This window comes from Scardinius erythrophthalmus, assembly GCF_964197995.2.
Source record: "Scardinius erythrophthalmus genome assembly, chromosome: 5".
Taxonomy (NCBI): Eukaryota; Metazoa; Chordata; class Actinopteri; order Cypriniformes; family Leuciscidae; genus Scardinius; species Scardinius erythrophthalmus.
The window spans coordinates 30252797-30280452 of NC_138225.1; the positions used below are offsets into that span (position 1 = coordinate 30252797).

At 37.2% G+C, this 27656-nt stretch overlaps 2 protein-coding genes across 2 annotated transcripts in view; one reads left to right on the forward strand and one right to left on the reverse strand.

Moving 5' to 3' along the window:
* Positions 1-18614, forward strand: part of LOC308690958 (transmembrane protein 8B-like) — a 41294-nt gene extending 22680 nt beyond the window's left edge. The window contains exons 5-8 of the mRNA XM_081365763.1: positions 176-354; positions 837-983; positions 2295-2411; positions 17484-18614. Of these exons, the coding sequence (XP_081221889.1) occupies positions 176-354; positions 837-983; positions 2295-2411; positions 17484-17819 (779 nt within the window). The 3' untranslated portion in view covers positions 17820-18614. The remainder of the gene's footprint in view (positions 1-175; positions 355-836; positions 984-2294; positions 2412-17483) is intronic.
* Positions 18615-22100: 3486 nt separating this feature from the next.
* ggt6 (gamma-glutamyltransferase 6) lies at positions 22101-27364 on the reverse strand. Its single transcript, XM_081366943.1, has 4 exons — positions 27141-27364; positions 25842-26188; positions 25617-25730; positions 22101-24404 (listed from the first exon to the last, which is right to left on the reverse strand). Exons 1-4 carry the CDS (start codon positions 27266-27268, stop codon positions 23182-23184), a joined length of 1812 nt encoding a protein of 603 aa, XP_081223069.1. The 5' UTR covers positions 27269-27364; the 3' UTR covers positions 22101-23181.
* Between the last annotated feature and the right edge of the window lie 292 nt (positions 27365-27656).

Genomic DNA, 27656 nt, shown 5'->3' on the forward strand with positions numbered 1-27656 from the left:
ACATAAAATAATATTTGAGGATGAATGTTTTCCACATTTTTTCCAGTTAGAGTGAGCAGGGACTGAAGCTTTCAAGATTTACGCTTAAAACTGTCACTTTTGCTGTATCTTGCAGTGTGAAGGACCATGTTAAGTCCAGTTTCGAGTGGTCTGTAACACATGTGTGCTTCTCTAGGTTGGGATGGCTGGGGTTGCACAGACAACACTGAGGCGTACTCGTATGGGTTCCAGCTGCTCTCCACTCTCCTTCTGTGCCTCAGCAACCTGATGTTCGTCCCACCTGTGACCATCGCCATCCGCAGCCATTACCTGCTGGAGGCATCTGTCTATATTTTCACCATGTTCTTTTCCACTGTGAGTTTGAAGATCTGCTTTAAACCAATCAAAAATGCCCATTTCAATTGTTATCTTCATGTTGTGACATGAATTATCTAAAATAAAACAAAGATATACAGCTTCAAGAATATTTTTTATAAAAGGATTAATCCCAACTCTTAATTCTGAGTGGATGGCTTATGGTTGAAATCATTGTAACTTGTAAATGAACTTAACTGACCAGTCATGATTACAGAACTGGAACTAACTGTTGTATAATTTACATTTTATGCTAGATTTGCATTCTGTTTTGCTCAGGCTTTGGACAAACATGCCTAAATAATGTAATAAGTGCTTGAAGAAGTGCTGTATTATTTACAGACCCATCATGAGTCTTAGTTCAGCATATCAGTGGCAGCTGAAGTATGGAGATTATAGTTAAGAACCAGTGACATGTCAGAGTGTCATATTTTATTCATGGTTCCTCTGACCTTTTGTTTTCATCTTTCACCCCTGAACAGTTTTATCATGCCTGTGACCAGCCAGGCATTGTGGTCTTCTGCATCATGGAGTATGACGTGCTTCAGTTCTGTGACTTCCTCGGCTCGCTCATGTCTGTATGGGTCACTGTCATCGCCATGGCCAGACTCAAATCCATTATCAAACAGGTACACATCATATTCAATTACCATAAACCTTGTGGTCTGTAACTCTGTGCTCATAAACGTTTTTTAGTTGTTGCTAAAATTCAGTTAGATCAAATATTTTTGTGTGTACAGTTTCTGCATTAAATATAACAGACACTTTAAAAGTTTGCCCTCAGTATTTTTTTTTTTAAAGAAATATTTTTTTTAATTAAATTAATACTTTTATTCAGCAAGGATGCATTAAATAGATTTAATGCATCCTTTCTATTCAACTTTGATAAAAACAAGAAATGTTTCTTGAGCAGCAAATCAGCATATTATAATGATTTCTGAAGGATCATGTGACACTGAAGACTGGAGTAATGATGCTGAAAATTCAGCTTTGACATCACAGATATAAATTACATTTTAAAATAGAAAACAATTATTTTAATTTGTAATAGTAGTTCATTGTATTACTGTTTTTGTTGTAATTGTGATCAAATAAATTCAAAAACATTAAAAATCTTACTAGCCTCAAACTTTTAAAAGATAGTCTAAGTATTCAAAACGGGCCACTGTATAATAACCACAATCTGATGGTTAAAATTACATATGAAGACCCTGGGGCCCAGAAATGCTGGTTATTTCTTGTGTCATCAATTTCTATAAATTCATTTTGTGTGATTCACAGAGGCCAGTAGTTTTTCATGGACTTTATTGCCAGGAAAAGAGCTTTCCAAGATGTGCAAGAGAGCAGAATTTTCGTCCACCTCAGTAAACAGCGTACACAGAGTGTAAATATACGAATGTCAGCAGTCTGTCATGTGCTGTCATAATGATGGTGACATTTCGCTGTGGAGCAGAGTAAATATAGGTGGACACTTTTCAGGTTCACTTTCTCTTTAGTTCAGTCTTCAGCTGCTCAACTGCAGAGGGAAAGAGTAAGGATTAAGGAAAGAGAGCACAGGGAGAAAAACAGTAAGAATGTGATTAACAGTGTGTTTGAGTTATTTAGAATAAGAGATATGAAGTGAGGGAGCTTCTGCTTGTGAAGGAAGTATCTAATGGAAAGAATAAGAAAAAATAGCTCCCCTCCAGGGATAATGGTTCTATATATGTTGGGTGATTGTGTGTGCTCGCCTGTGAATGTGTTTTGCTGAGTGCTGAAGTTTGCAGACACTAATCAAATCACCCTTGTCACAACAGTTCTGAACTTCAAGGACATTTTTAGCAGCACCTCTCTTTACTTACAGTCTGCCTGACAGAGGGCTGACTGGGAATTCACTATCGCCTCTATGCATGATGAGTTGTTGATGTTGATGTTCTCCCTCTTTGTCGCTCTCCTACCAGGTGCTGTACTTGCTGGGGGCGATGGCTCTGTCCATGGCCTTACAGCTGGACCGTCATGGTCTGTGGAACCTGCTGGGGCCCAGCCTTTTCGCTTTAGGCATCATGGCCATCGCCTGGGTAAGTAGTATTGTGCACATGCATAGATTCCGTGTGTTTAGGACTGTAAAGCGTCTTATGTATAATACATTAATAAAACGTGCTAGAAAGCATGTCCGTTTTACTAGACCTGACTCGGAGCATAAAAATTAACAGATGTTGGAGATGTTTGCAAGATAAAGGCATTGTTGTTTGTCATGGATGATAATATTACCATAGTTTGCAAGTTTTTGTCTTCTAAAAAATCTGCTTAAACCAGCACATGGTGGGGTCTGGTTTAAGTTGGTCAGCTAGTCTCCCAGCCTGCCCAAGCAGGTATTTAGCTGGTTTAGCTGGAATACCAATTTCTCTCCCTGCTGGACTGCCAGTTTGTCTCCCAGCTGGTTTTCGCTTGTTTTCAGCTGGTCTAGTTGGTCTCCCAGTTTGGCCAAGCAGGTATTTAGCTGGTTTAGCTGGAATACCAATTTCTCTCCCTGCTGGACTGCCAGTTTGTCTCCCAGCTGGTTTTCGCTTGTTTTCAGCTGGTCTAGTTGGTCTCCCAGTTTGGCCAAGCAGGTATTTAGCTGGTTTAGCTGGAATACCAGTTTGTCTCCCAGCGCATTTAAGCAGGTCTTAGCTAGTTTAAGCTTGTCTTCAGCGGGTCTAGTTGGTTTTCCACCGTCAAGCAGGTATTTATAGCTGGTTTAGCTGGCCTGCCAGTTTGTCTCTCAGCTGGTTTATGCTTGTCTTCAGCTGGTCTAGTTGGGTTTCCTGGCTGATAAAGCAGGTATTTAGCTGGTGTAGCTGGACTCCCAGTTTGTCTCCCTCTCCCAGCTGGTTTTGCTTGTTTTCAGCTGATCTAGTTGGTGTCCCAGCTTGGCCAAGCAAGTATGTTTCTGGTTTTAGCTGGAATACCAGTTGTTCTTCCAGTCCAATTAGCTAAAAAGCAAACCAGTCTACGTTTCAAAATTTTTTTTTTCCAACAGGGAAAACAAAGCTTTTCAGCTTTGTAAATGGATAAAATATATTTATTTGCAAATATACTGTAGTAAATACATCATATTAAAAGGCAACATGCCTATGTGTCCAAAAATAACCATGTTCTTTCACTATAATGGATCTGGCAGTTAAATGCCAACGCTAGTTTTTTCTTTGAATGTTGAGTGACAAGAAGCACCTTTTCAATATCTATAATTTATGAAGGCATTTTGAGCTACCTAGGGCTGCATTTATCTGTGCATTAGCATGGTGTGGCATTAAAAGTTTCTCTGTTCTGTCAGTATTAGAGACGCACTCACTGTTCCATTACCAGGCAGCTTGTACTTTATGCAAATTCCTTTAGCGACCACACTGTTTTTTCTGAAGTGAGAAGATAAAAAAAAAATGGGTGTTGGACAAGGAAAAGTCTTTGCCAGAGCCTCTGGCAAATTACAGTTGAGTGAGAGAAGCACTTCCTCCCTTGAGTCAAATGTGCTGGTGGACATTCTGTACATGCAGAGAGAAGAGGAGCCAGTGAACTTCTTCTGCAGCTACAAAGATACATTGTATGAGAGGGAAATAATGAGAGAGAATAGCAAATGTTCAACAAAACTATGACTAGCAAAGGTAATTTGACTCTGACATCCTTTGACTCTGAACTCACCACTAATAAAGCTTCTAGAGCATTATGAGGAAAAACAAATTGGGACAGAATTAAAGACATTTAGATGTTGTAATTTTGGTTTTGAGGTACATCGTTGCTTGCTACACTCTATACCTGTGTTTTTGATGCAAGTTACTGTAACACTTTTTTTGACAACTAAAACATTAGTAATTGCAGAACTTTACCATAAAAATGGTAAAATGTCATGAATAACTAGAATTTGCAAGGCAGCAAAAAAATGGTGTTACACATTTGTCGTGGAAATTCTTAATACGAATACAACCTACTTAATCTGACTTCTTCACCACGGACAATTTAAACAACTTCCAGTTGTTAAAAATAATAACTACAGTATCTCGAGGTAATTCCCTGAATTACCTGAATACTTACAATACAATACAATACTTCCCTGAAGTAAGGTGACGGCGTCCCATCAAGAAGCTACTATCACTACCTCAATCACACATGAGCACATAGGTCTTTAGCATCTGTACACTCTCACCGTCCTTCTTAGGTTTACGCTGGTCCATCACATTAATACTAACTCAGAGTATCACAGCCTCACCCCGAGGTCGGCTCTATAGTCTTCCAACACTATCACTGTCTCTGCTGTGGTCTTTTGACCGTAGAATCTTTAATACTTCTATCAATCACACATAGATGTTCTGCTGTTGTCTTTTGAGTGTAGAATCTATTTCTCAGCTGCGCAGCATATACCTGACACGACTCCCAAGTTGTTCTTTGTGGAAATCAAGTTTTATTCACGGCCGAGAGATCACTGGCCACAACAACCAAGTGAGTCTCCTGAATAGAAAGATACATGTCATACAGTTGAGTAAAAATCAATGTCACTTAAGTCTTCTTCACTGTGATTTGTTCTGGTGATTGGTTTGTAATGATCTGAGCTAGTCATATGACTGTTAGTTCTACTGTGTTAAGCACTTTTTGGTTAAGTATATATGGCCTTTGACCTGAGCATCCTTAGTCTGCGTTTCTCTGTACATTTAATGTTGAAAATACCCATTACAAAAAATATTTCTATCACACATTCAGTCAATCTTATTTACTAAATAACTTTATTATTAATAGAACACTAGAATTACCATAGTTTGCATGTTTTTGTCTTCTAAAAAATCTGCTTAAACCAGCACATGGTGGGGTCTGGTTTAAGTTGGTTTTAGCTGGTTTAAGCAGGTCAGCTAGTCTCCCAGCCTGCCCAAGCAGGTATTTAGCTGGTTTAGCTGGAATACCAATTTCTCTCCCAGCTGATTTAAGCAGGTCTTAGCTAGTTTAAGCTTGTCTTCAGCGGGTCTAGTTGGTTTTCCACCGTCAAGCAGGTATTTATAGCTGGTTTAGCTGGCCTGCCAGTTTGTCTCTCAGCTGGTTTATGCTTGTCTTCAGCTGGTCTAGTTGGGTTTCCTGGCTGATAAAGCAGGTATTTAGCTGGTGTAGCTGGACTCCCAGTTTGTCTCCCTCTTCCAGCTGGTTTTGCTTGTTTTCAGCTGATCTAGTTGGTGTCCCAGCTTGGCAGAGCAGGTATGTTGCTGGTTTTAGCTGGAATACCAGTTGTTCTTCCAGTCCAGTCCAATCTTATTTACTAAATAACTTTATTATTAATAGAACACTACAAACACTTTAAACATTAAGCACTATGTACTAGGAATACATGAATAATGTAGGCTGAAATGTCCTTGCATTTCTGGATGTCAGACAGAAAGACCAGTGTTCAGATTACTCTAATTCTGTCTAAAATTCATTGAATGTGACATTGACTGTCAAATACACACGTCTATCATCTCCATGGCACATAATGGCTCTTTGTAGTTAAAACATGTCAGTTGACACCTCCATTTCAATGCTTCCCGAGCCTACGCAAACACAGTACAAAGCGTCCCACTGTGTGATTCTCTGGGAGTGTGATTTTTTAACTGAGGAAAAAAGCTATAATTTATCAAGCTTGTGACATGCTCCACATCATTTTTTACAATGCAGTTTATCATTATCTTCTGTGATCCTCTTGTTTTTGGGCTCTGCTTTCTGAGTATACACAGATGAGCTTAAATTAGATGACAAAATATTTTTTTTAGTTATTCAAAAATTCTTTAGTGAAGAGTTTTAAGCCTGAACTAAACTAACTACCAACATTATATCATAATATTGTTGTTACCAAAAATGTATTAGAAAAAAATACTATTTGCTTACTGTTCATCAGTTAATTATTATATAAAAAAAAAAAGATACATTTTTTTATAAAATCTTTGAGATCAAAAAGAAAAACTCTGAGATGGAGAAAAAAAAATCTATTCATGGTTAATAAATCTAGAAAGTTTAATGTTATTGTTTAAAATTAATTTCTTTGGAAAATGAATGGGGTTTTTACTTCCAGAACACTACTTTTTTGCTCTATGGAGAAAAATATATATATTAATAGACATAGAGAGAGAGAGAGAGAGAGACATTATCTCTCACCCTTACATTGACTGCATTGGCTGAAGTTTGAGTTTCATTCCTTATGTCCAATAACAACCTCTGTTTGAATTCTAACACTTAAAATCAAATCACACCTGCTAGCTAGAGGAATACACATTTTATTTTTTATTGTAGAATAATGCTTGAGTAGCACCTACAAACCAAATAAAGGCACATGTTTAAAACATAGTGTTTTGAGGGGAAGGATGAGAGCCCTTTGGAATTCTGAATGTGATTTATTTGTGTAGAAATGTTTATGTTGTGCCTGATCAGTCCTTCAGTTAGATATTTTGACTGGTGTTTCAATTCAGAATTGGTTCTTGAACATATTTGGGATGTTTTGCTAAAATGGCACAACAGTTTATAGGAGGTCAAATTCTGACTAAGCCATTACAAAGTCTCTTTAAAGGAAAGTGTTCACTCGGTGGACATATTTGCAAAACAGCCATTTTGGGCAGCAAGCCTACTTGAATGGGGGAATGCTCAAATCTCAAAAACTGCTTGCCACAAATTTCAAATCAGCAACAAAATCTGACATGAACTGTCCATTAAATATTGTTTCCAATGGTCAAATAGCGTTAAAAAACCTTACCAGCCAATGCGTCTCATGACTTCGCTAGTTCGGAGTTCGGACTTATGCTCTCTCCAGAAGCTTGCGTTCTTCAAGTGAACGACGTCTCGTGGTGCCATCCCAAAGAGGCATGAAATCACTCTCACGGACCTTTTCCTAGACTGTTCCCAGCTGGTGGAATGACCTGCCTATCTCAATTCGACCATTTTCAAAAAAATGTCAGCACTTGACCAATAAATACTAGCACTTACCTTTTCTATTCTATTTTTTTTGATTTACAAAATAAATAAAAAAAACTTGCTACAGTATGTGTCCTGTGCTAGACTAACTGAGACTTGTTACAACACTTGTATACTGTTGCCCTCTTGTTGGTCTGATTACTTCTATTGTTCTCCTCATTTGGATAAAAGCGTCTGCTAAATGATTAAATGTAAATGACATTGACTGTTTCTGCGATAACCAGAACTTCTAAAGGCAGCTGCAGTGATGCGATGACTTTACCAATGGGTGATTGGCTCTTTTATTTGAAGGTGGGACTTATTCCTCCATAATGTGCATTGAAGTTTCTCCCATTCATAGTAATATGAGTACCCCTTCTTGGTATATCTAAAGTCTTTGGGCATTATAAGAATACACTCAATGTGGATATACAACTACTTTTGGACTAATGTCATGTTGCATGACCTCTTTAAGTTTCAGAATCAGATTCAGAGTCAAACACTGATTTTCCTGATACAACTAAGTTCAGACTGCAGGCAAAAGTGTCCCTAATCAGATTGTTTTTGCTCATAATGTGATCTGATTTTTTTTTATAACCGTGTGAACAGCACAAACCACATGGAATCTTATCTTTTCGATTCCTTCAATATGTGGTCCTAAATCCGATGCAGGTCAGATCATGTTTGCAATGCAACCTCAGTCTGAACAGTCATCAGAATTCTTGCTATTTACGCCACTGTAGATCAACATTTGTCATAATACTGCGCTGATGGACATCACTCCAAAGATTTTACATACCAGTGGTAGTTCTTTGAATATGGAAGACAGCAGGGAAGTTAGTCAGTTGGAGAGACTGTGAGCTGTTATACTCATAAGTATTGCGGTGACTGCAAGCAAAGCTTGTTGCTCTCTTTCTCCTCTTCCTTGTCTGCGTCTTCCTTATTGCCTGCGCACAAATTCACTGGCTTCCGTGGCACATAAACTTGTGTGTAAATGCCATAGACTGTAAAAAATATGGACAAAGCGTCTGTGACGTCACCCATAGACTTTCTGAAGAACGGGTTTGAAGCCGTTTATGGGGGGTATGGGCGGCGCCATCTTGGAAAATCTCGGGAAATCCTAACCCCGCCCACCTTCTGGCCAATCCATATATGGGTAAAAGGGCGGGCTTTGTGTGAGACTGGAGCGATGTCATTTTCGCGTGAAGAAAGCAACATAAACAACAATGGATGACATACAGCAGATCTTGTTCTTGCTTCTCGGCGTGTTTGTCACAAGAAGCCAAGCGCCGACATTAGACGTTTCTCGATAGCAAGTACGCAAAGTTCGGACTTAATTGCCAAGTCCGACTCAGGAGAATGACTCCCGAGGACGCGAGTCAGGTTATTCTGCGTCACTCCGCTCGCTCTGCTACTCCGGTTATCTCTGTATGTATATTTTAGGCAACAATAAAACGAAATATGTTATAAAAAACCATACTGCCTCTTTTCGTTTTAATTTAAAGAAATCTTAAACATTATAGCCACACAAATGTGGTTCAGGCAACACGTATTGATTATATTCACTGCATATAACATTAGCCTATTTATAACAAAACGAAATATAAAACACAACCCTGCCTCTTTTCGATTTATATAATATAAAAATATTAAACATTTTAATATGGTCCAGGCAATATGTGCATTTGTACTAAACAACAGATGTTGCAGTAAACAACATTACAGACCATCTTCTTGTATTAAAATTTAAAATGACAAAACTCAACCCAGTCTCTTTTTGTTAAATTTCAGTTTTATCAATATTAGCCATTATAAAAGTATAATAAGTAAAAGGTACAAGAAGCTATACAAATAAAGCAAACAATTCAATCAAACATACAAAGTCAGCGCTCTCTAACCATACAACGGTAAAGTTAAATAGCTTATAAAGTTATGAAACTTCCCCTCAGCCAAAACGATTGGCCAGGGAACAAATTATAGATTCACGAGACCAAAAATCGCCCGTTAGATATACACAAGACGAATTATATCTCATGTTTAACCACTACAGAGACGCCAGAGTCAGCGGCAAACGTCAGAACGACTAGCCGAGGAAAGGCTGTTCCAGGCGGGGTACATGAGCGCCGAGCGCCCGGTGATCGCCTGCACCTCACAACCTGGATAAAATTTTCAGAAATCTTTATAAATAAACCACAGATTTGAGCTTTAAACAACTACATTCTCGCCTGAAAAACTCTTAAAACTACATTTCATGATACAAAAACAGTATTATTATATTTCAACTGTAAATTAAAAAATGGCGCTTCTTATGTTGTCATTCTCCTTGGCGCAGCCTATGCTCGTTATCAGCTGTCAATCAAGCTGTCAATCAAAGTTAACCACGCCCTTATTTGTCATACATTTTATATCTAAATACGATCTAAACTAACGAGTTAGAAAAAAATTCACAGCCCTCATGGTTGTCAGGCACTCGGAACCTATCGAAAAATACAATAAAAGTCCATGGGACCAACCTGTAAAAACATGAATTTATGCTGTGAAAACGGACATTTTAACATGGGATGGACATTTGCTCCCTTTTGGGACCTCACCCTAGCGGATTTTCGATGTATTGCAGTTTTTCGCACTTCCGGGTAGGCTTCATTTTTCAGATTAGAATGTTGCCCCTTGGTAAATGCTGACTTCAATAACCTATGTGTTTACTTCCGTATGACAGCGTGCTGCATGCCATCATTGTTAATTCTTTTGCGCATGCGGGTCAGTTCAGAACTGTAACCAGTTCACACTCGAATTTGATAATGGCTACATTTAAAAGATAATGTGAAGAGCCAAACAACAACAACAAAAATTGTCGGATCTGAGCAATGAATCAGAATTGAGCATCACAACATACTGTAGTCTTAGTGCAATTAGGGCCTGATGCAGCAAAGCTGACCAATTTCTTTACATGTCCCCATGCCTCACATTGTTTTTTTCTCCTCAAATATAAAACATTTTGTTGTTTTAGTGGTGCTATGGAACTTGGAGGAGGTCTTTGCAAACTTTTTCTGTTCATCAGCAGTAATGCTTCCAAAGCGGTGATTTGCTCTTATGGCTCTGTTCCATGCACGGTGATCCTTGACTCATGCGGTTTATTGTTATGAGCTTCAGGAACTCCACTTAATAGATCCTCTTACGCAGATAATGAAATAGTACATGCTATGCTATATATACTGGAATCCTATGAAATATGCTACTCATTGAATATCTGAGAAGTATTATTATTATTTTTTTTTACCAATTTTAAACAGAAATGTTATGACATAAAATGAATAGGAAATATTTATGATTTGCCCCACTAATTGAAGGAATTTATCTGGGAGGCCCGTAATACAAAGTATCAAATGGCATACAAATGTATTTTTGGATACTGAGAGAAAATTCAGGATATATATATATATATATATATATATATATATATATATATATATATATATATATATATATATATATATATATATATATATATATATATATATTATATATTATATTATATATAGTTTTCATCTATTTCATCCCTTTACCTTTCATCTACTTTTAAGTAATAAAGTATTAGTGTGTAATATTATTTATATGCTTATATATGATTTAGTTTTGTTAATTCACTTATTGTATTTTTTTCAGTTTTCTTTTTAATTTGAGTTTTAGTAATTTTGATGTTTTTTTTTAGCTTTAATTTACTTTTATTTCAAATTTAGTAATTTTAGTTCTTTAGCTTTAACTTATTTTATTTCAATTAGTTGACAAGACATTTTTAACTTTCACCTAATATTGATATTCATTTTATATCAGCTTTATTTCAATAATAATAATAATAATAAGAAGAAGAAAACTTTTTAATAGTTTTAATGTTATAGTTAACAATAAAACAGTAATGATTTGTTTCTGATATAAATTGTATTTCATCAGAATACATGCATATTTGTAATGGCATCAATGGAGAAAGATGCTCTTTGTGGCCAGATGATGTAATTACAGCGTCTATCAGCAGGGGCTAACTGAGCCATGTTAACCAGTTGCTAGTTAACAAGCTTCTGTTGTGATGTGAATACATTCACTGAGCTTCATATATGATGCAACATCTCAAAGACAGAATGATAAATAACTCCTGAAAAACAAACAATTATGTTGAGCAGCTTGTGGGCTAATACATTTCGCTCTCATAAATTGCAGCATTTCTCTCAAAACGATGCTCCAAGAGCATGCTAACTAGATTTGAGGTGTGAAGCACATATGTTTCCGCTTCTGTCCAGGCATCATTGATTAATGCGTCATCCAATCAATATCTGAAGGCATATCTTGTTTGACTGATGAATTCTTTGTAATATATTAGTGCATAACTCTCAGAGATGGTTAAAGGACAAGTTCAGTATTTTACACTTAAAGCCCTGTTTACAGATCGTTTCTGATGAAATAGAACGGTTAAGATTAAAATTTGGACACATGCTGCTGTCCCGAGAATTTTAGGTTTATTTCGCTTTCCCCCCCACCTACACAATGGCAGCCTATGGGCACTGGAACAATCCTTCATAAAACGCATTAAACTTTCGTTTACAAAGAGATGAAACTCACCGAGTGGTCAGGGGTGTTCACTGATATGCTCACACAAAAATCGCTGCAAAAGATGCTTTCCAACAGGTGTTTTACTATTCGTTGTAAAAATGTGGATCTAATTTTCCAAACGTCTCACACCCGTAGATTCTTCCGTTGAGAGCTTGAATAATAGACACTCCAGCCCAGTTGGTGGCGATGATGCACCTTTGCCAATTGCAAGCAAACCACTGGCATTTAATTGAATACACAGAAGAAGCAGAAGAAGCAGAAGAAGCGGCGGAGTAATACCATACCTCACACAGCTCGTCCAATACAAGTCAATGGAGTTGGACAAAAACTACGATAAAACCTGTTGGAAAGCATCTTTTGCAGCGATTTTTGTGTGAGCATATCAGTGGACACCCCTGACCACTCGGTGAGTTTCACGTCTTTGTAAACGAAAGTTTAATGCGTTTTGTGAAGGATTGTTCCAGTGCCCATAGGCTGCCATTGTGTAGGTGGGGGGGAAAGCGAAATAAACCTAAAATTCTCGGGACAGCAGCATGTGTCCAAATTTTCCCAAATTGCCCACCATATCTTTCTGAGTTGTTGTCGGTATATATTCCGTCTAGGTCATTGAGATCGGAAAATTTAAATCTCCTTGTGACTGTCAGAACAAACTCTAAACGGAAAGGTGACAGAGCGTTTTCTCGAGTCGGTCCTACACTGTGGAATAACCTCCCGTTCTCTGTCAGATCAGCAAAGTCGTTGGCTGTCTTTAAGACGTTGTTAAAAACCCATTTATTAGATGTTGCATGGGGTGCAGGCTGAAGTGTCCTGGCACTTTTGTGCGTGTTATAGTACAGCTGTCTCTTGTCATATGTTTTTACTTTCAATTGTTTGTTTCTATGTATAGTTTTTTAATACGTGTTTTATTATATTGTCTGTAAAGCACCTTGGGCAACTTCTGTTGTATAATGTGTGCTATATAAATAAATAATAAAAAAAAAAAAATTTTAATCTTAACCGTTCTATTTCATCAGAAACGATCTGTAAACAGGGCTTTAAGTGTAAAATACCGAACTTGTCCTTTAAATAAGTGTGAATCATCTCAGGAGAAGCCTGTAGTGTTTGAGGATGTGGTCAGAACCATGGGTGTTGGATTCCAACCCTTCTGTCAAAACAGCTGCCTTATAATGTGAAATATAAATGAGAATCAATTTCAATGAAAGTCAAAGGGAACATTTGGGAGTCACACACATTTTGAGAACAATCCTCATTAATAAACAGTATGCGGCATGAAGATGTGGACATCTGGGTTTTGCTGTGATCTACACCAATATGAAGCTGTGTTTTGCCATTGTGTGGGTATAGTTTAGGTTGGGTTGGTACAGATTAGGCCCATCGGTTAAATGTCACATTTAGAGCTCGTCCATTTTACTTTCTCTCCTTTTGCGACATGCACCTGTTATGTGCCTGAAGATTAATGAGTGGAGAAATGTTGACAGAGGGCAGGATGTTTCTTTCTCATAATGGTTTATGCTGTGGGACTCATTATAAGCTCACAATGATACTGATAGGGGAGCGTGGGGCACAACCTAATGCGGGGTTAAATGTAACACGGACCTTTTACATAGCTAGTCAGGCTCAAGCAGGTTGTGTTTCTGCTTATTTTCTCTCGCTGCTTTGTGGAAAGTTTTGATAAGATTTCGTGAAGATACTGGACAAAGAGTGTTTTGACACCATGCAAGTACATTTTTTCATCATACGTTGGGTGTGTGTACGCCACCAAATCTAACTTTATATTACTGTCATATGTATATATTATAAAGTGATATAAATATACTTTATATTACTGATACTGTTATATCACTGTCTTGTTGGCTAAAACATTCCACCATTTTGAAACATGTTAGCAACTCTAAGCGACTGTTAGCTATAGCTTAAAATATTTTTTAGCAGACCGAACTAGAAGTTGTAGAGAGTTGAAACTTTGAGGGATGGGTAGTACCCATCCCGTCTACAACGTCACCAAGGCTCGCCCCAATCGGTCTGATGGTGGCGCTACAGCAATCAAAAGTACGTAATGGCTCATAACTACTAAACCGTTCGTTTCAAGCTCAAGTGTCTTACTGTATATCCTTGGTTCAAAATGAACAAAACACACAAAATGGCTTTTTAGATTTATCGCGTTTTTCGCGATTTATCGCACACACCCACGACATTCAGACCACATGGTAGAACTCCTAATTCACAGCAATTTTGCCAAGAAGATCACCGCTGTCAATCGAACCGTTCATTAAATATTGGAGATTTGGATATTGGATATTTTCAAAAACCTATTTTCGCGAACTAGTCCTAGGTTTTTTGACTCAACCTCGTTAACTGTTAAAAAGCTTTAAAACTAGCTATTATATTTCCTTAGTAAATTGCTTGTATTGGCTATAAATGGTCTTTTCCATCTATGATCTATGACGAATGTGCTTAAAGGCCTTAAAGTGCTTGAACCTGATAATTGCTGCTTGCAGCTGTTATCACTATTATTATTATTATTTTATCTTTTTTTTATTAGATCAAAATATTTTTTTAAATGACTGAATCAACATGACTGCATTAGGTTACACCAAAGAAAGTAATAGTTAAGGGTCAAAAAATAAAAGGCCCCTTAAGCATGTAAGTTACATTAAGGGACTGTTTCTACCTGCACTGACCCTTAAGTAGTAGTAGTAGTAGTAGTAGTAGTAGTAGTAGTAATTCTTTTTATTTAGGTGTATGTATATGAATTTATTCTGGTGAATAAATTATATTCTCATTTAGAGTAAAACAGAGGTAAATTGTAGCAAAATAACAGATAATCTGAGGAATGTTTCTACCAATGTCTTTAAAGACAATTCTTTAGTAAAATGAATAGCTCTTGGCATAAACAGTGGTCTAATCACATCAGAAAAAAAAAACATAAAATGCACTTTTGACAGAGAATTGCTTGTATAATAACCGTCAAAGCTGCTTGTGCAGTTCATTCAATAAACTTGCACAATCGGCGTGAGAAAGGATTCACTGAGAGTTCTTTCCATTGTTTGGAAATGACAAAATAAATATAATGGCTTTTCGGATCTTATTTTTTTTCTTATATATTTTATAGATAAGGATCTTTTGAAGTATGTGACTGTAATTTGACAGAGGACAAGAAATTAAATTCCTCAGCTGTTAAAAAGTTTCACAAACTTGCAGAACTTCAGTTTTGAAATTACACAGGAAGTCAACTAATGCTGGAGTTCAATCAGTAATCAGAGGAAATAAGATATTTTCAATGTCTCTGAGGTCCTGCACCTTCCTATAGTATATGCAGCACAAATGGGATTGAGTTGTCAGCAGTCACCTGTGTGTGTTTGATTGGCTGCTGCACATGCTTGACAGCGGTAACAATGTAGAATCATGAGATTTAAAGTGCCTCGTCCATTTCAGACCCTTGCTTTCAATCCTGTACTTGTTATACTGTCATAGGATATTGAACCTCAGCTTTGAGTGTGTGCTAGCGCTCACGTTGTATATTCCCATAGCTGCACAGGGCAGTTAAAACTCATGCCATGGCTATAAAATTGTAACCTGTGGCAAAGTTCTAGTCATGTTGTCAACTAGTGGAACATTTTAACTGAAATATCATGACAGACAGGGAGAAAAGTTCTCCCTTCTCTCATTCTTTCTGCACTGTCAGGAGGAGTGTTAATAATGATTTGGAGAACAACTATAGATGGGAGAGCAAGTCTGATGAACACATATTAGATGCTGCTTGGTGCCAACTAGGGCTGGGCGTCAGCGATATGGCCAAAAATTCATATCTCTGTATTTTTTGGTTAAATGGCGATATACAATATATATCTCGGTACTTTCTACATTTTTCTATTTGGATAAAGAAAATCTGTATTTATTTAAAAAAAAAATGTATTTCACATTCTGCCCAATGATATCCTACAAACAATGTTGATATTGAAGTATATGGAAACAATTATAATGTAATGTAGGCTATGCAATATATTATGTGCAAAAAGGTGGTTAAAAATCACATTACATTCTAACATAACATTACAATCTAAAAACAAAAATAATGCTTTTGTTTTTAAATTGACTAAAGGCTAAACTAAAAATGAAAATAAAAGCAAAAGCATAAACTAATTATATTAGCCTGCATTTGGTTACCCAATTATAATGGTCACTTTCATAAAAATATACTTGTAGGCTTAAAATTCCACATAATAGCACATTTATTGTTTCCAACAACAAATATTTATATTTTAGCAATATGTATATTTTAGTCAGAATTATTGTGAAACTATTCTATTGGGCTAAAAATTCCCTCTTCAGTTCTAGCTGTAGAGTTTACATATGTTATACACATCTGTTGAGCTGTTTCTCTGTGCACAGCTGATGGATTAAAACCATGTAATTGCATTAGTAGGAGCATGAGCGGTGTGAAGAGTGTGTGGTGCAGAGTGTGGGAGGACAGCCTGCTTTACGGTGGTCATAAATATCAGGACCCCTACAGGCTAGAGAATTGAATTTCGATGAAGTCTGTAAATTGTATGTCCAACTTTAAGTGTGTGCGTTTGGATCCAACTCTAATAGCAGTGGCTGGAGGACATCAGATCTTTGTTGGTCTGAAAGAAGCATCATGGGCATTAAATCTGATGGGACAGGTGCAAGGCCCAGCACAGATTTTTGTATTTTGAATACAACTTCCACAACAAAAATGTGTCTGATTATGTTGCACAATTATTGTACGTAAAAATGGCGTTTTAAATGCTGTGAACAGTCATACTGTATATGTCTTATTTTGGTCACTCCACTCAAGTCGTTGTTTTTTTCCATACAATGAAAATTCATATCGGCTGTCAAGTTCAGTTGCAACTGTGTTTGAATTGTTACATAAAAATTATATAATAGGTCAGGATTCATGGTGAATGCCAACAGCAGTGTGAAATTACACATTTGTTGACTTAATCTTAAGTTTTAAGATGCAGTTATTACACTGAGTTAAATCAAGTTACGTAACTTTGGAAGCCTGTTTCTGCCACATGGATAAAATGCTTTGGTAAATTATAATTTTAAAAAAAGTTATTATTACGAGATAGTCCAAATCAGGTCAAGACTTTTTCTCTTATCTTTCACTTAATTTCTCAAAATAAAAGGTCAAATTATCACATAGTATCTCATAATTCTGACTTTAGTATCTTTCAGTTTCGACTGAGTAATAATTTTGAAATAAAAAGACAAAATAGTTGAAATTGAGATAAGTCAGCTATGACAAAATAATTGACATTTGACATTTTGTTTTTATGTTTTTATGTCATATTTTTGCCTTTGTAGCTTATAATTATAAAGTTTTAGCTAATAATTTACACTTTTTTGTCATAATTAATTATGATTTAGGCTACCAAAGCAGTGACAAAAATGGGCTTCCACAATTATGTTCAGTGACTGATCTAGAATAACAATTTGACATAATCCACACTTGGTGAACTCGATGGTGGCTGAGGGCCTTGTTGGCCCTTGTGCCTGATTAATTCATGTGTCTTTCTCATTTTCATGCGTTTTAGACCACGCTTATTCATGATGAAATGTGTCTCCTGCTTTGTGTCCTTCAGACCGTGCGCACCATCCGCCGGCGCCGCTGTTACCCGCCGACCTGGAAGCGCTGGGTCTTCTTCCTGTTCCCCGGCACCACCATTGCCACATCAGCGGTGGCCTTATACGCCTTCGTGGAGACTGAGGAGAATTACTTCTACATCCACAGCATCTGGCACATGCTCATCGCCGGGAGCGTCGGCTTCCTTCTTCCGCCACGTGCCAAACCAGACGTGAAAGTCACTCCCCTGAAGCGGCGGCGAGGCTGCGGCTACCAGCTCTGTGTGAACGAGCACGAGGAGATGGGACTGGTGGACCCAGCGATCATTACCATCAACAGCATATGCACCAGCTGATGATGTTCGATGGAGTTTAGCGACGTGGACTTTTATTTGCCTTTCCTCTCCTTTACTTTGGAATATAAAAACACGGAAAACAAAGCCAGAGAACTTACTGATGCACTGTAAATAACTTTTGACTTTCGACACAGAAACGCGCATATATGTACAAGTTTTTTGTCATCGTTATTTGGACTACTATTATCGTTAATATCGTTTGCATTGTTAGTATCTGGGAATGGTTTGTGTCAGTACAGCGATGCACTGTTATTAGTGCATTATTTAAAACTTCTGAGCTGATTTTGCTGCTACATGACAGTGACTGTAAAAAAAAAAAAAAAAAAAAAAATGTGTCAGGTAATTTATTCGTTGTTTTCTGGCACTCTGATGACCAAATGTTTTATTGTGTTTAGAGGATGCAAAGGAAGAACATTTTGTGGATGTATTAAGGGCACTGCTTTTTTAGTTTTCTTTCTAAACATCTTTTGCACTGAGACACAAAAATGTGATACTGTACATTTTTAAAATATATAAGTATAGTTATGATCCAGTCACAATGTATACATGTACATGTATAGTATAGTTGTTTTCAGTGGAATGTCTGATTGTACTTTGGATTGCGTTGTATTGCCATTGCAGCATAATTGATTGTCGATTTATAGAGGGTTTAGAAAAGTATCCATTGCCAAGACCAGGTTTTAATATGAAACCTCAAATAAGTAACCTCATATTTCCGGTTGTATAGTGAGGATCAAAGGGAGACATTTTAAAGCAAAAGCAACTGATAAAACAAATAAACGTTTTATTTTTTTGGTATCAAACCGGATTCATATGTAGCCCTGTGAAAGAGTAATGTGTTACTTCTTGAAAAATGACACCATATTTTGATGTCTAATGGATGTGCATAGATTGTCATCATCATACCCAAGTATACTGGAGAGATGAGAAACCGCAAGCAGAGGCCTCTGGGATTCACAACTCCATTTCTTTTTAAATAAATCGTTTATCCCCAACTTCATATTATGACATCATCCTCTGTATGTCAGTTACTATGTTGATGCTTATGAGGACAGTTTCCTTTGGCCTGTAGGATATGCCCATCTGCATCAATGTAATCACTGCACTAGTTCTCTTAAAGTGCTCTCATATCACACATCAATTTCAGTTTCAGCTTCAGGACTGCTTTTCTGTCTTGAGATCACACAATGATACAATATATCCTACCATAACTGCCTTTGACTAGGGAAGAATCATCATGCGTCATGCTACTTGTTAATGAATAATTATCATCGTACTCCAGGCTGAACATTTCTACAACGTTTTAAACAAAAGACACCAATTTTAGTTACACATCCATTGACTTCTGAAATCAAATCCTTGTTATAACTGCACAGAAACAGTGTTGAACATTATGACCTTAACTACATAATGCCTATTACCAGTAATTCATTTCATTATTTAATCTTGATTTACAAGTAAAAATGTCACAATTCCAGCCTTACTGAGCAATGCTGCAAACTCTCCCTTTGCGCCACCTGGTGATGATTTCTCAAATAAGCGTTGAATTTAACCATGGCTTCGCTTCCAACTGTGAATGTTTTGGGCAATATACTACCAATTCAAAAGTTTGGGTTTAGTAAGATGTTTTTTTTTTTTTTAAAGACGATTCTTATTCTCAGCAAGGCTGCATTTATTAAATCAAAAATTCATCAACTAACCATTCAGAAATGTCCTGATGCATTCTACATGTTGTCACTTCTTCTTGAGTCTCTCCATAACTGTCTGACTCTGGTTTGAACATAAACATTGAAATTTTCAGTGCATGTCTGTGTGAGGAACAAGGACACAAACTGTTGCAGCTTCGCCCCCTGTGCAGGGAGCAGCAGCTCATTTGCATTTAAAGGGACAGACACAAAAACGGTGCGTTTTTGCTCACCCTCAAAAAGTGACAATTGTAACATGCTATATAAAAATATCTGTGGGGTATTTTGAGCTAAATCTTCACATACACACTCTTCAAAGACTTATTTTACATCCTGTGAAAAGGGCATTATACCACCCCTTTAAAATGTTTGTGGAAGCTTAATACATTTTTATCAGGATTCTTTGATAAATAGAAAGTTCAAAAGAACAGCATTTATTTTTAATTTGTTAAAACAATGGGAAGTCTTTGTTGTTACTTTTGATCAATTTAATTCAACTGTACTTGATGAATAAACATTCATTGAATCTTACAGACCCCACACTTTTACAAAGTGAATGAAGCGATTTTATGATAATAATCAACATATAAAGAATCTTAATTTAGTGAACCCTGTCCTCCCACATCCACATACAAATCAAGCCCTCCTCAGATTTTCTGTGATCCAGCATTTTGTGTTTGATATGCAGCTTTTTGCCAATGGGCATTTATGCTCATTTCTCCTCACACAACACATTCTCTAAGGCTCTGTCATGTGTCGAAGCAATCTTTTGCAATTTTCCTAGTCAAAATGGTAATGGATGAGAGATGTCACGCTGAGATTGGGGACACGGTGAGATTGGCTGCGGTTAGATGGCGAGTAGGTAAACGAGGTAGGCTTCTAAGCTAATGAAAGCCATTTATTTCACTCATTTAAAATCATTTTCAATTCACAAAATGTCCTTTAACTGTGCCTCAGTTTGCAGTGTAATTAGGACATGGTATTAAAATCTTTATCTAATCCATGTGCTTTCAGTAAATGTCTGGGTGTCTGTATTGCAAAGGAAGTGGCTCAGCAGGAGTCTAAACTGACGGCAGCCTGGGCGCAGTGTCACAAATGGGAGGAGCGGCATAACATGTTTTAATTAAGATATGCATGTGTTTGCAGCCACTGAGAACAGAGTGACAGCACATGAATTATACAAGTCCAAAGAATGAACAACACTTAAGCCTGACACCCACTCTAAAACATGAAGTAGTGGTTGAGCAGGAAACGTGACTAACACTCAGGAAAAACTGGAAAGAAGCATTATGCTTTAAGAACAAAGACGTTTTAAACAGTTCACTATTGAAATGCATACAGTGTTCCATGTTTCATTAAATCATGTGTTTTTATTCATAATTTACATTTTAATAGACAAACATTGTTACTCAAGTCTTGCTCTGTGTCATCAGTGCATTGTATAGTATGAATGGACAAATCATCAAAACATGCGGTTTCTGTCATAGTTTGTGCGTTCCTGCAATATTTCAGTATTAAGTGGTGGTGTTATAAGACATTTAAAGGGATAATTCACCCAAAAATGAAAATTCTGTCAGTAATTACTCACCCTCATGTTGTTCCAACCCCGTAAGACCTTCGTTCATCTTCGGAACACAAATTAAGATATTTTTGATTAAATCTGAGTGCTGGATCACTCCTCCATAGGCTTCTAAGGAACTGAAACTTGCTGGCCCAGAAAAGTTACTAAAGAGATCGTTAATATAGTCCAAGTGACTACAGTGGCTTAATCTTAAGTTTATCAAGCGACGAGAATACTTTTTGTGCGCTAAAAACAAACAAAAATAACGACTTTATTCCACTATTCATTTCCTTCTCTCTGGGCCTCGAGAGTTAACGTTTTTGCGCAGCGCGTCAGTGTTGCACGTCACCACGTAGGCTCACTATTGGCCGACGCTGGTCATGTGTGTGAAGCGCTGCGCAAAAACACTACGTTAACTCACTCGAGGCCCAGAGAGAAGGAAATGAATAGTGGAATAAAGTCGTTATTTTTGTTTGTTTTTAGCATGCAAAAAGTATTCTCGTCGCTTGATAAACTTAAGATTAAGCCACTGTAGTCACTTGGACTATATTAACGATCTCTTTAATAACTTTTCTGGGCCAGCAAGTTTCAGTCCCTTAGAAGTCTATGGAGGAGTGAGACAGCGCTCAGATTTAATCAAAAATATTGTAATTTGTGTTCCGAAGATGAACAAAGGTCTTACGGGGGTTGGAACAACATGAGGGTGAGTAATTACTGACAGAATTTTCAATTTTGGGTGAACTAACCCTTTAAATCTATTGTCTGTATTTCCCCCCACTGTTATCAAATGTAGCTTATTGCAAAAATAATGACCTGTTTCCTTAAAACACTACTTGTCTTCTATTGGTTAAATAATCTGATCATCCCGCCCCAATCTCATGCCATTCCTTGAGCTAACGTTGCTGTTGTTGGGCAGTTTTGGATGATCAAACAAAGAGTTTAAAAGCAGTACAAAGTCAGCATTTAACTTTTTTGGCAGGGATCAACTTATTAATGTTTTACAGTTGTCTCTGCATAAAAAGCTGGTCTAGGAAAAAGCATTTTAATATCAAAAAAGTACACACTTCAGCTTTAAGCAATAACGACAGATTCTGCAACAAAAATGGAATAGTCTTGAATGTATAATTCCTGGCTTTATAACCGAGACGATGAGGGAAACAGCAAAGAACTAAAATCAAAACTGACAGTGCAGCCAATCGGCACAATAAAGATAGACCACCTCATTTTTTTACAATCACGAAATCTGCTTCAGCTTTTTTTTTTTTTTTTTCATTGGCACAAAATGTTAAACTATCTTCACAAAACTTTATCAATCTATCAAAAGCAACACACTCTCATGGCAATTCGTAACTCAAGGCAACTTTTTTTTGGCGAATTGGTGTCTAAGTTGAATACATTTGTACAATCTCATTTATATGTTTTTGTAAGATCTGTGAGACCTTGAAGCTTTTTTCCCCTAAACAATTTCCATAACAATCACACGGTACAATCGCTAACTGTAGTTATTACTCGCGTTTTCGTTTTTTCCAAACAACAAAATAACAAAAAATAACCCGGTTTAGTAATAAAACTAAAATATGCATCTTTCCGTCCTATACAAATCATAAACATCCTGCATTAATTCATCTGCGCAAACACAATTCTGACATCAGCAACTCCAGAAGCAAAAAACCTTCACTTTGCTTTCTCATGCAGTCAAACACTGAAAAAAGTGATTAAAACTTCATAAAAACATCTGTAGGTGTTTATCAAAACAACGTTATAAAGCAGCAGTCCTTCACTCGTCAGGTTCATCAAAATCGATTCACTGTGCGATGCATAGTCACTGCATGATTCACAGGATCAAACAAAACAAAAAAATCAATATGAAGACATCTCAGGAAGGCATTTGAAAAGGAGAGAGCATTAAGGATATAACAGGGGAACTATTACATTTTTTAAAAAGAATTGCTGAAAGTCTGTCTCTTAAAACACTAGTAAACTTTTTTTTACCAAAAACAAAAATTACATTCACATACAGAACATTCCCTGTAATGTGAGGCTGGACATAACAACAGTCATGGGGAGTGTGCGTGCAATGCTCTTAAAGTGAATATCGTGTTTGTTTGTTTTTGCCTTAGTATCCATCAGCATTGACCTTAGTGGCTCCATAGGCTCCTACGTGTTCTGCTTTCAGCTGCAGATGCATGGACAGAAAGCCACCTGAACATTCCCCCAGCTCCTTTACCCACCTGTCTCGCTCTGAAAGCATACGGAAGACAACAGTGTTGTTTGTGGCGACAGACATACAGCCAGACAGAGACCCAGGACCTCCCTGCTCTATATGTAGCAGAGGACTGCTCACAGTCTCAGGAACAGACAGCCCAACGTCAACCAGGTTTCTCAGCATAACCACAGAATGAATCAGAGCAGAAAGCCCTCCAGTCACAGCAACAAACAGCGTCTCGTCGTCCTGCTCCTCTTCATTTTCATATATCTTGAGCACTAGAGGAAAACTAAAATAAGGAACCTGAGTGATGTCTGAGGTAAAGTCATTGAGAATGACTCCGCTACTTGGTAAGCATTGCCCGGATCCCCATGTGCTGTTGAGCGAGGTGGAGATTACTATGAAATTGCCGTGACTATCAAGGACTCCTACATGACTGCTTGTGGTATTTAATGTGAATATCTCTCTCTGACTTGTGTTGAAGAATTCATTCACCAAATGCAAGAGAGCATTATAAGAGGCAGAGGCATTACCGAGATCTCCGTGGCTCAGAAAAGTAAGGTTTTGCTCTCGCACTCTATCTAATAAATTGGATACCATTGCACCTGTGAGATTTAAGGGGGCTGAAAGAATCATGTATTTCTCCTTTTCCAAGATAAGGGGCTCATTGATTTCTCCGCTGCCGGCTTGAACGGCAGCAAGGAATGCCGGCCTCTCAGCTTCAGAAATATCTTGAGCCAATTTTACGGCTAGCTTTTCTGAGAAATTGAAGCCATTTAGGCTGACGCTCAGCAAAAGTTCTGATAGATTCCTATTGGCAACAGTGTCGCCCTCTGATTTCACACGGCCGTCCGTATCACAGAACAGATCGGACAATCCTGGCTGGAGTATTTTGTCCTTGTGGGCTTCTAAAGCATTGGAGAGGATTCCATCGATAAGGAAACCGTCTTTAGCGAGTTTCGTGGCGCCCTCAAAAAGCCGACTCCATTCTAAATGCCCGTATTTGGAGTGCAGCAGATGAAGGCCCTGCAATAATGAGGGAGCTCTGTATGTAGGCAGCTTCTGAAAGGTGTCATGTATTGCTTTAAATGATTTTGTAGAGTGATTGTACAAAATTGCAGAAAACACTCCACCTTGAAGAAAAGGGAAGCACAAATGAATCATTCAACAGCCACAAAAAAAAAAAACCTTCATGCTTTTAGTAACCTCATGAAAGGCAAATTCAGCGGTAATTAGTTGTAGACATTAACAACATTATGTATTTGAGAGTCTAAACTGCTCAGATATTCATGTAGAAGGGATTTTTTTCATAAACATTATTTTACATCTAAAGAGACAGTCTTTAAAACTACTTGTTTAAACCATTTGAAATGCATAACACTTCAACAAAACTTTCTCATTGTATTTTTAGAGAATTACACTGAATACTGGAAGTTAAACATTAAAACTTTGAATTCAGGAAATTACATCACTCTTCGAAAAGAGATAAAAATCAATCACATATCTTAAAATCAGTAATGAATGTTAATAGCATTGGCTGTGCTGTTGTCGAGACCAACTCCTTTGAGTCCAAGACCAAAAGAGGATTGTGTATATTCAAGACCATAATTTCGTTTTATATTTTCAACAAAACCTGTCTCCATACTGGCGTGATAAATGCGATCTTCAACCAGATGGAGCTGGATTAAATATTTTGAATGTCCCAATCCCAATCTAACTTCTGACCTGTGACTTCGTTTGTTGGCCAGACAAGGTTTTTTCTCCATTCTGTCACCTGATGGAGTTTGAGTTCCTTACCACTGGTTTCGCCTCTGGTTTGCTTTGTTGGGGACACTTAATATTCAACAATATTATTGATCTGCCTGCACTGACACCATTGTATGAGAACTAAACTGAAATGGACGAGGACATACTGTTTTCTCCAGAGCTGCTGTATAGAAAAATTAACTAAATTAATAACTAATGACTTTTACAACGGAACTGAATCAGCGCTGAACTTACTTAAGCTGGACAACAACACTATTTTCTTTCAGAGCTGCTGCATTATTTTCCTGTTATCACTGTAAAAGTGATACTGCTTTGAAACAATCTGTATTGTAAAAAGCATTGTATAAATAAATGTGACTTGATTTGACTTGATCTTGTAATGGGCTTAGGAGCATGAAGACTAATTGTTGACTCAGATTCAACCCTTTTCTGCTCTTTGTCTTGACTCAGATTCCAATGAGCTCGTCTTGACTACAACACTGAGAAATTGACTTTTTGTTCTGACCAGCCGAAACTGTGCCCCTGAAATATCTGATTTGTGAAGGAAGGTGAAGTGATAAAAAGTACACATTACTGACCTAATCCAGCAGTGTGTGGATGAACAACTCCTAGGCAGAGTAAAGCAGCAATCCCGGCATCAACCACATTCCCTTGCTCCTGGAGAAGCTTCTTAGCAATACTGGAGCAGTTTGCTATAAAGAAAAAGTCACACTGAATACATCAAGATATGTTTTGAAACATATTTATGGATTTTCTGTCATAACACACATTTTTATTATAATTGTTAATGAAAGGAGTCATGCCTGAGTCTGTGATGACAGCAGCATTGTGGTACAGTGGTTGACTGTGCTCATGAGTGTGATCATGATTATGGTCATGGTCGTGATTATGATCTTTGTGGTCGTGGTCCTTATCGTGATCATCATCTTCTCCATGCTCGTGGTGTTCGTGGTCTTCATCCTCAGAGGTCTTGTGTGTCTTGTTAGGCTCCTGATGATTTGACAGTTCCTGACGCTCTTCAACTCCAGGCCAATAGCAATTCCATTCATACAACATAAATCCAAAAACAATTCCCAGAAGGATCACAGCCACCATGACCCTGATACAGGTGTCTCTTTTCCTTATCTGTCTTTGCTGATTGATGAAGGGCCTGTCGAGAGTAAGAACAATAAGAGTCTGGAAGGACTGTATTCATAAAGCACAAATATAAAGTAGTTTTTATTTTATTTTATATGCTGCTTTAAATCAGTATTTTAGTGGCTGGCCCATCACTTTGATCTGCTGGCTGATAGCTGGAATACAATGCAAAGTTGGACAGTGAATAGTTTAAACAAAAATGAAAATTCTGTCATTACTTACTCATGGTCTTATTGTTTACATCTGTATGATAGTGACTAGAACCAGTGGCTTTAACTGCCATTTAATGCGAATGCTAATTGAAATGATCAGCTTCAATTGGTCGAGTTTTAGCAATTCCAGTCTGTTGTGTTTCTCACAAAGTTTTTGTATGACTTCACAAGACTTATGGGCTAATTTTATAATACGTTTATCATGTTTCCCAGCTTGTTGACCAAAAAATCCTTCTTAAAAAAATCTTTCAGACCATTTTGTGAACTGGTTTGACTGATTTATTGAAACCATTTTTGTTGTTGTTGTTGTTGTTGTTGTTGTTGTTTTTAAATTGAAGAACACAGCATGATTGGCAAGATAAAAAAAAAAAGAATTATTGAATTTTAGATGATTAGCCTACTGATTAAATGTATAGTTGAAGAAAATTAATTACAACTATTACCTGGCAGGAGTAACTATGAACGACATAATATTGAGAACATTTACACTGGACACCCTGCCGCTGCTAGCGACGCGACGCGGCCAAACTTGAAAGATGATCCGATTACAGTCAATGCAGGTGTTCTTCTGGTTCTCGTCGCGTCGCGTCTCTAGCAGGGTAGTGCACCTGTTGTCGCACACTCGTAGGCTACTAACATCAATGAAAGCAGCCACGACATGAGAGAAAATGCAATTCACAATAAAGCAGATTCATTTGAAATTAACGTGCACAACAGACGTCAAGCTCATTTTACTTTCATTTTGTCACTTACGAATGGAAATCTATCGTAATTTCTTCATTGTCTTCTTCTTCGGTACAATCGTTGTCGTTTTCATCTTGCACATCGCTTGCAAGTACTTTATATTTAACAGTGCTCTGTACCATTTTCCCCGTGTGCATTTTGGCTGTTAAGTTAAAACATTGAATCCGGTAGCCTAACCTGTAATCCACTTCCTGTTCGTCCTGTCAGGCCAGGTACTACACAAACCCTAGCCTACTGATGGGCGTGCACGCCAGTTTCAAGACATTTGTTTATATAATATATAAAATATCAGTAATCTTAATATATAAAAATAATTTTATAATTTATTGGGTACTTTCAATTGGTAGGTGGCTGTCACAAAACCTAACCCCTAAATTTCAACTTTTAATTTTAGCATTTTATTCCATTGCATATATATATATATATATATATATATATATATATATATATATATATATATATATATATATATATATATATATATATATATATATACTTTTATGGTTTGGTTTTTAAAGTAATGCT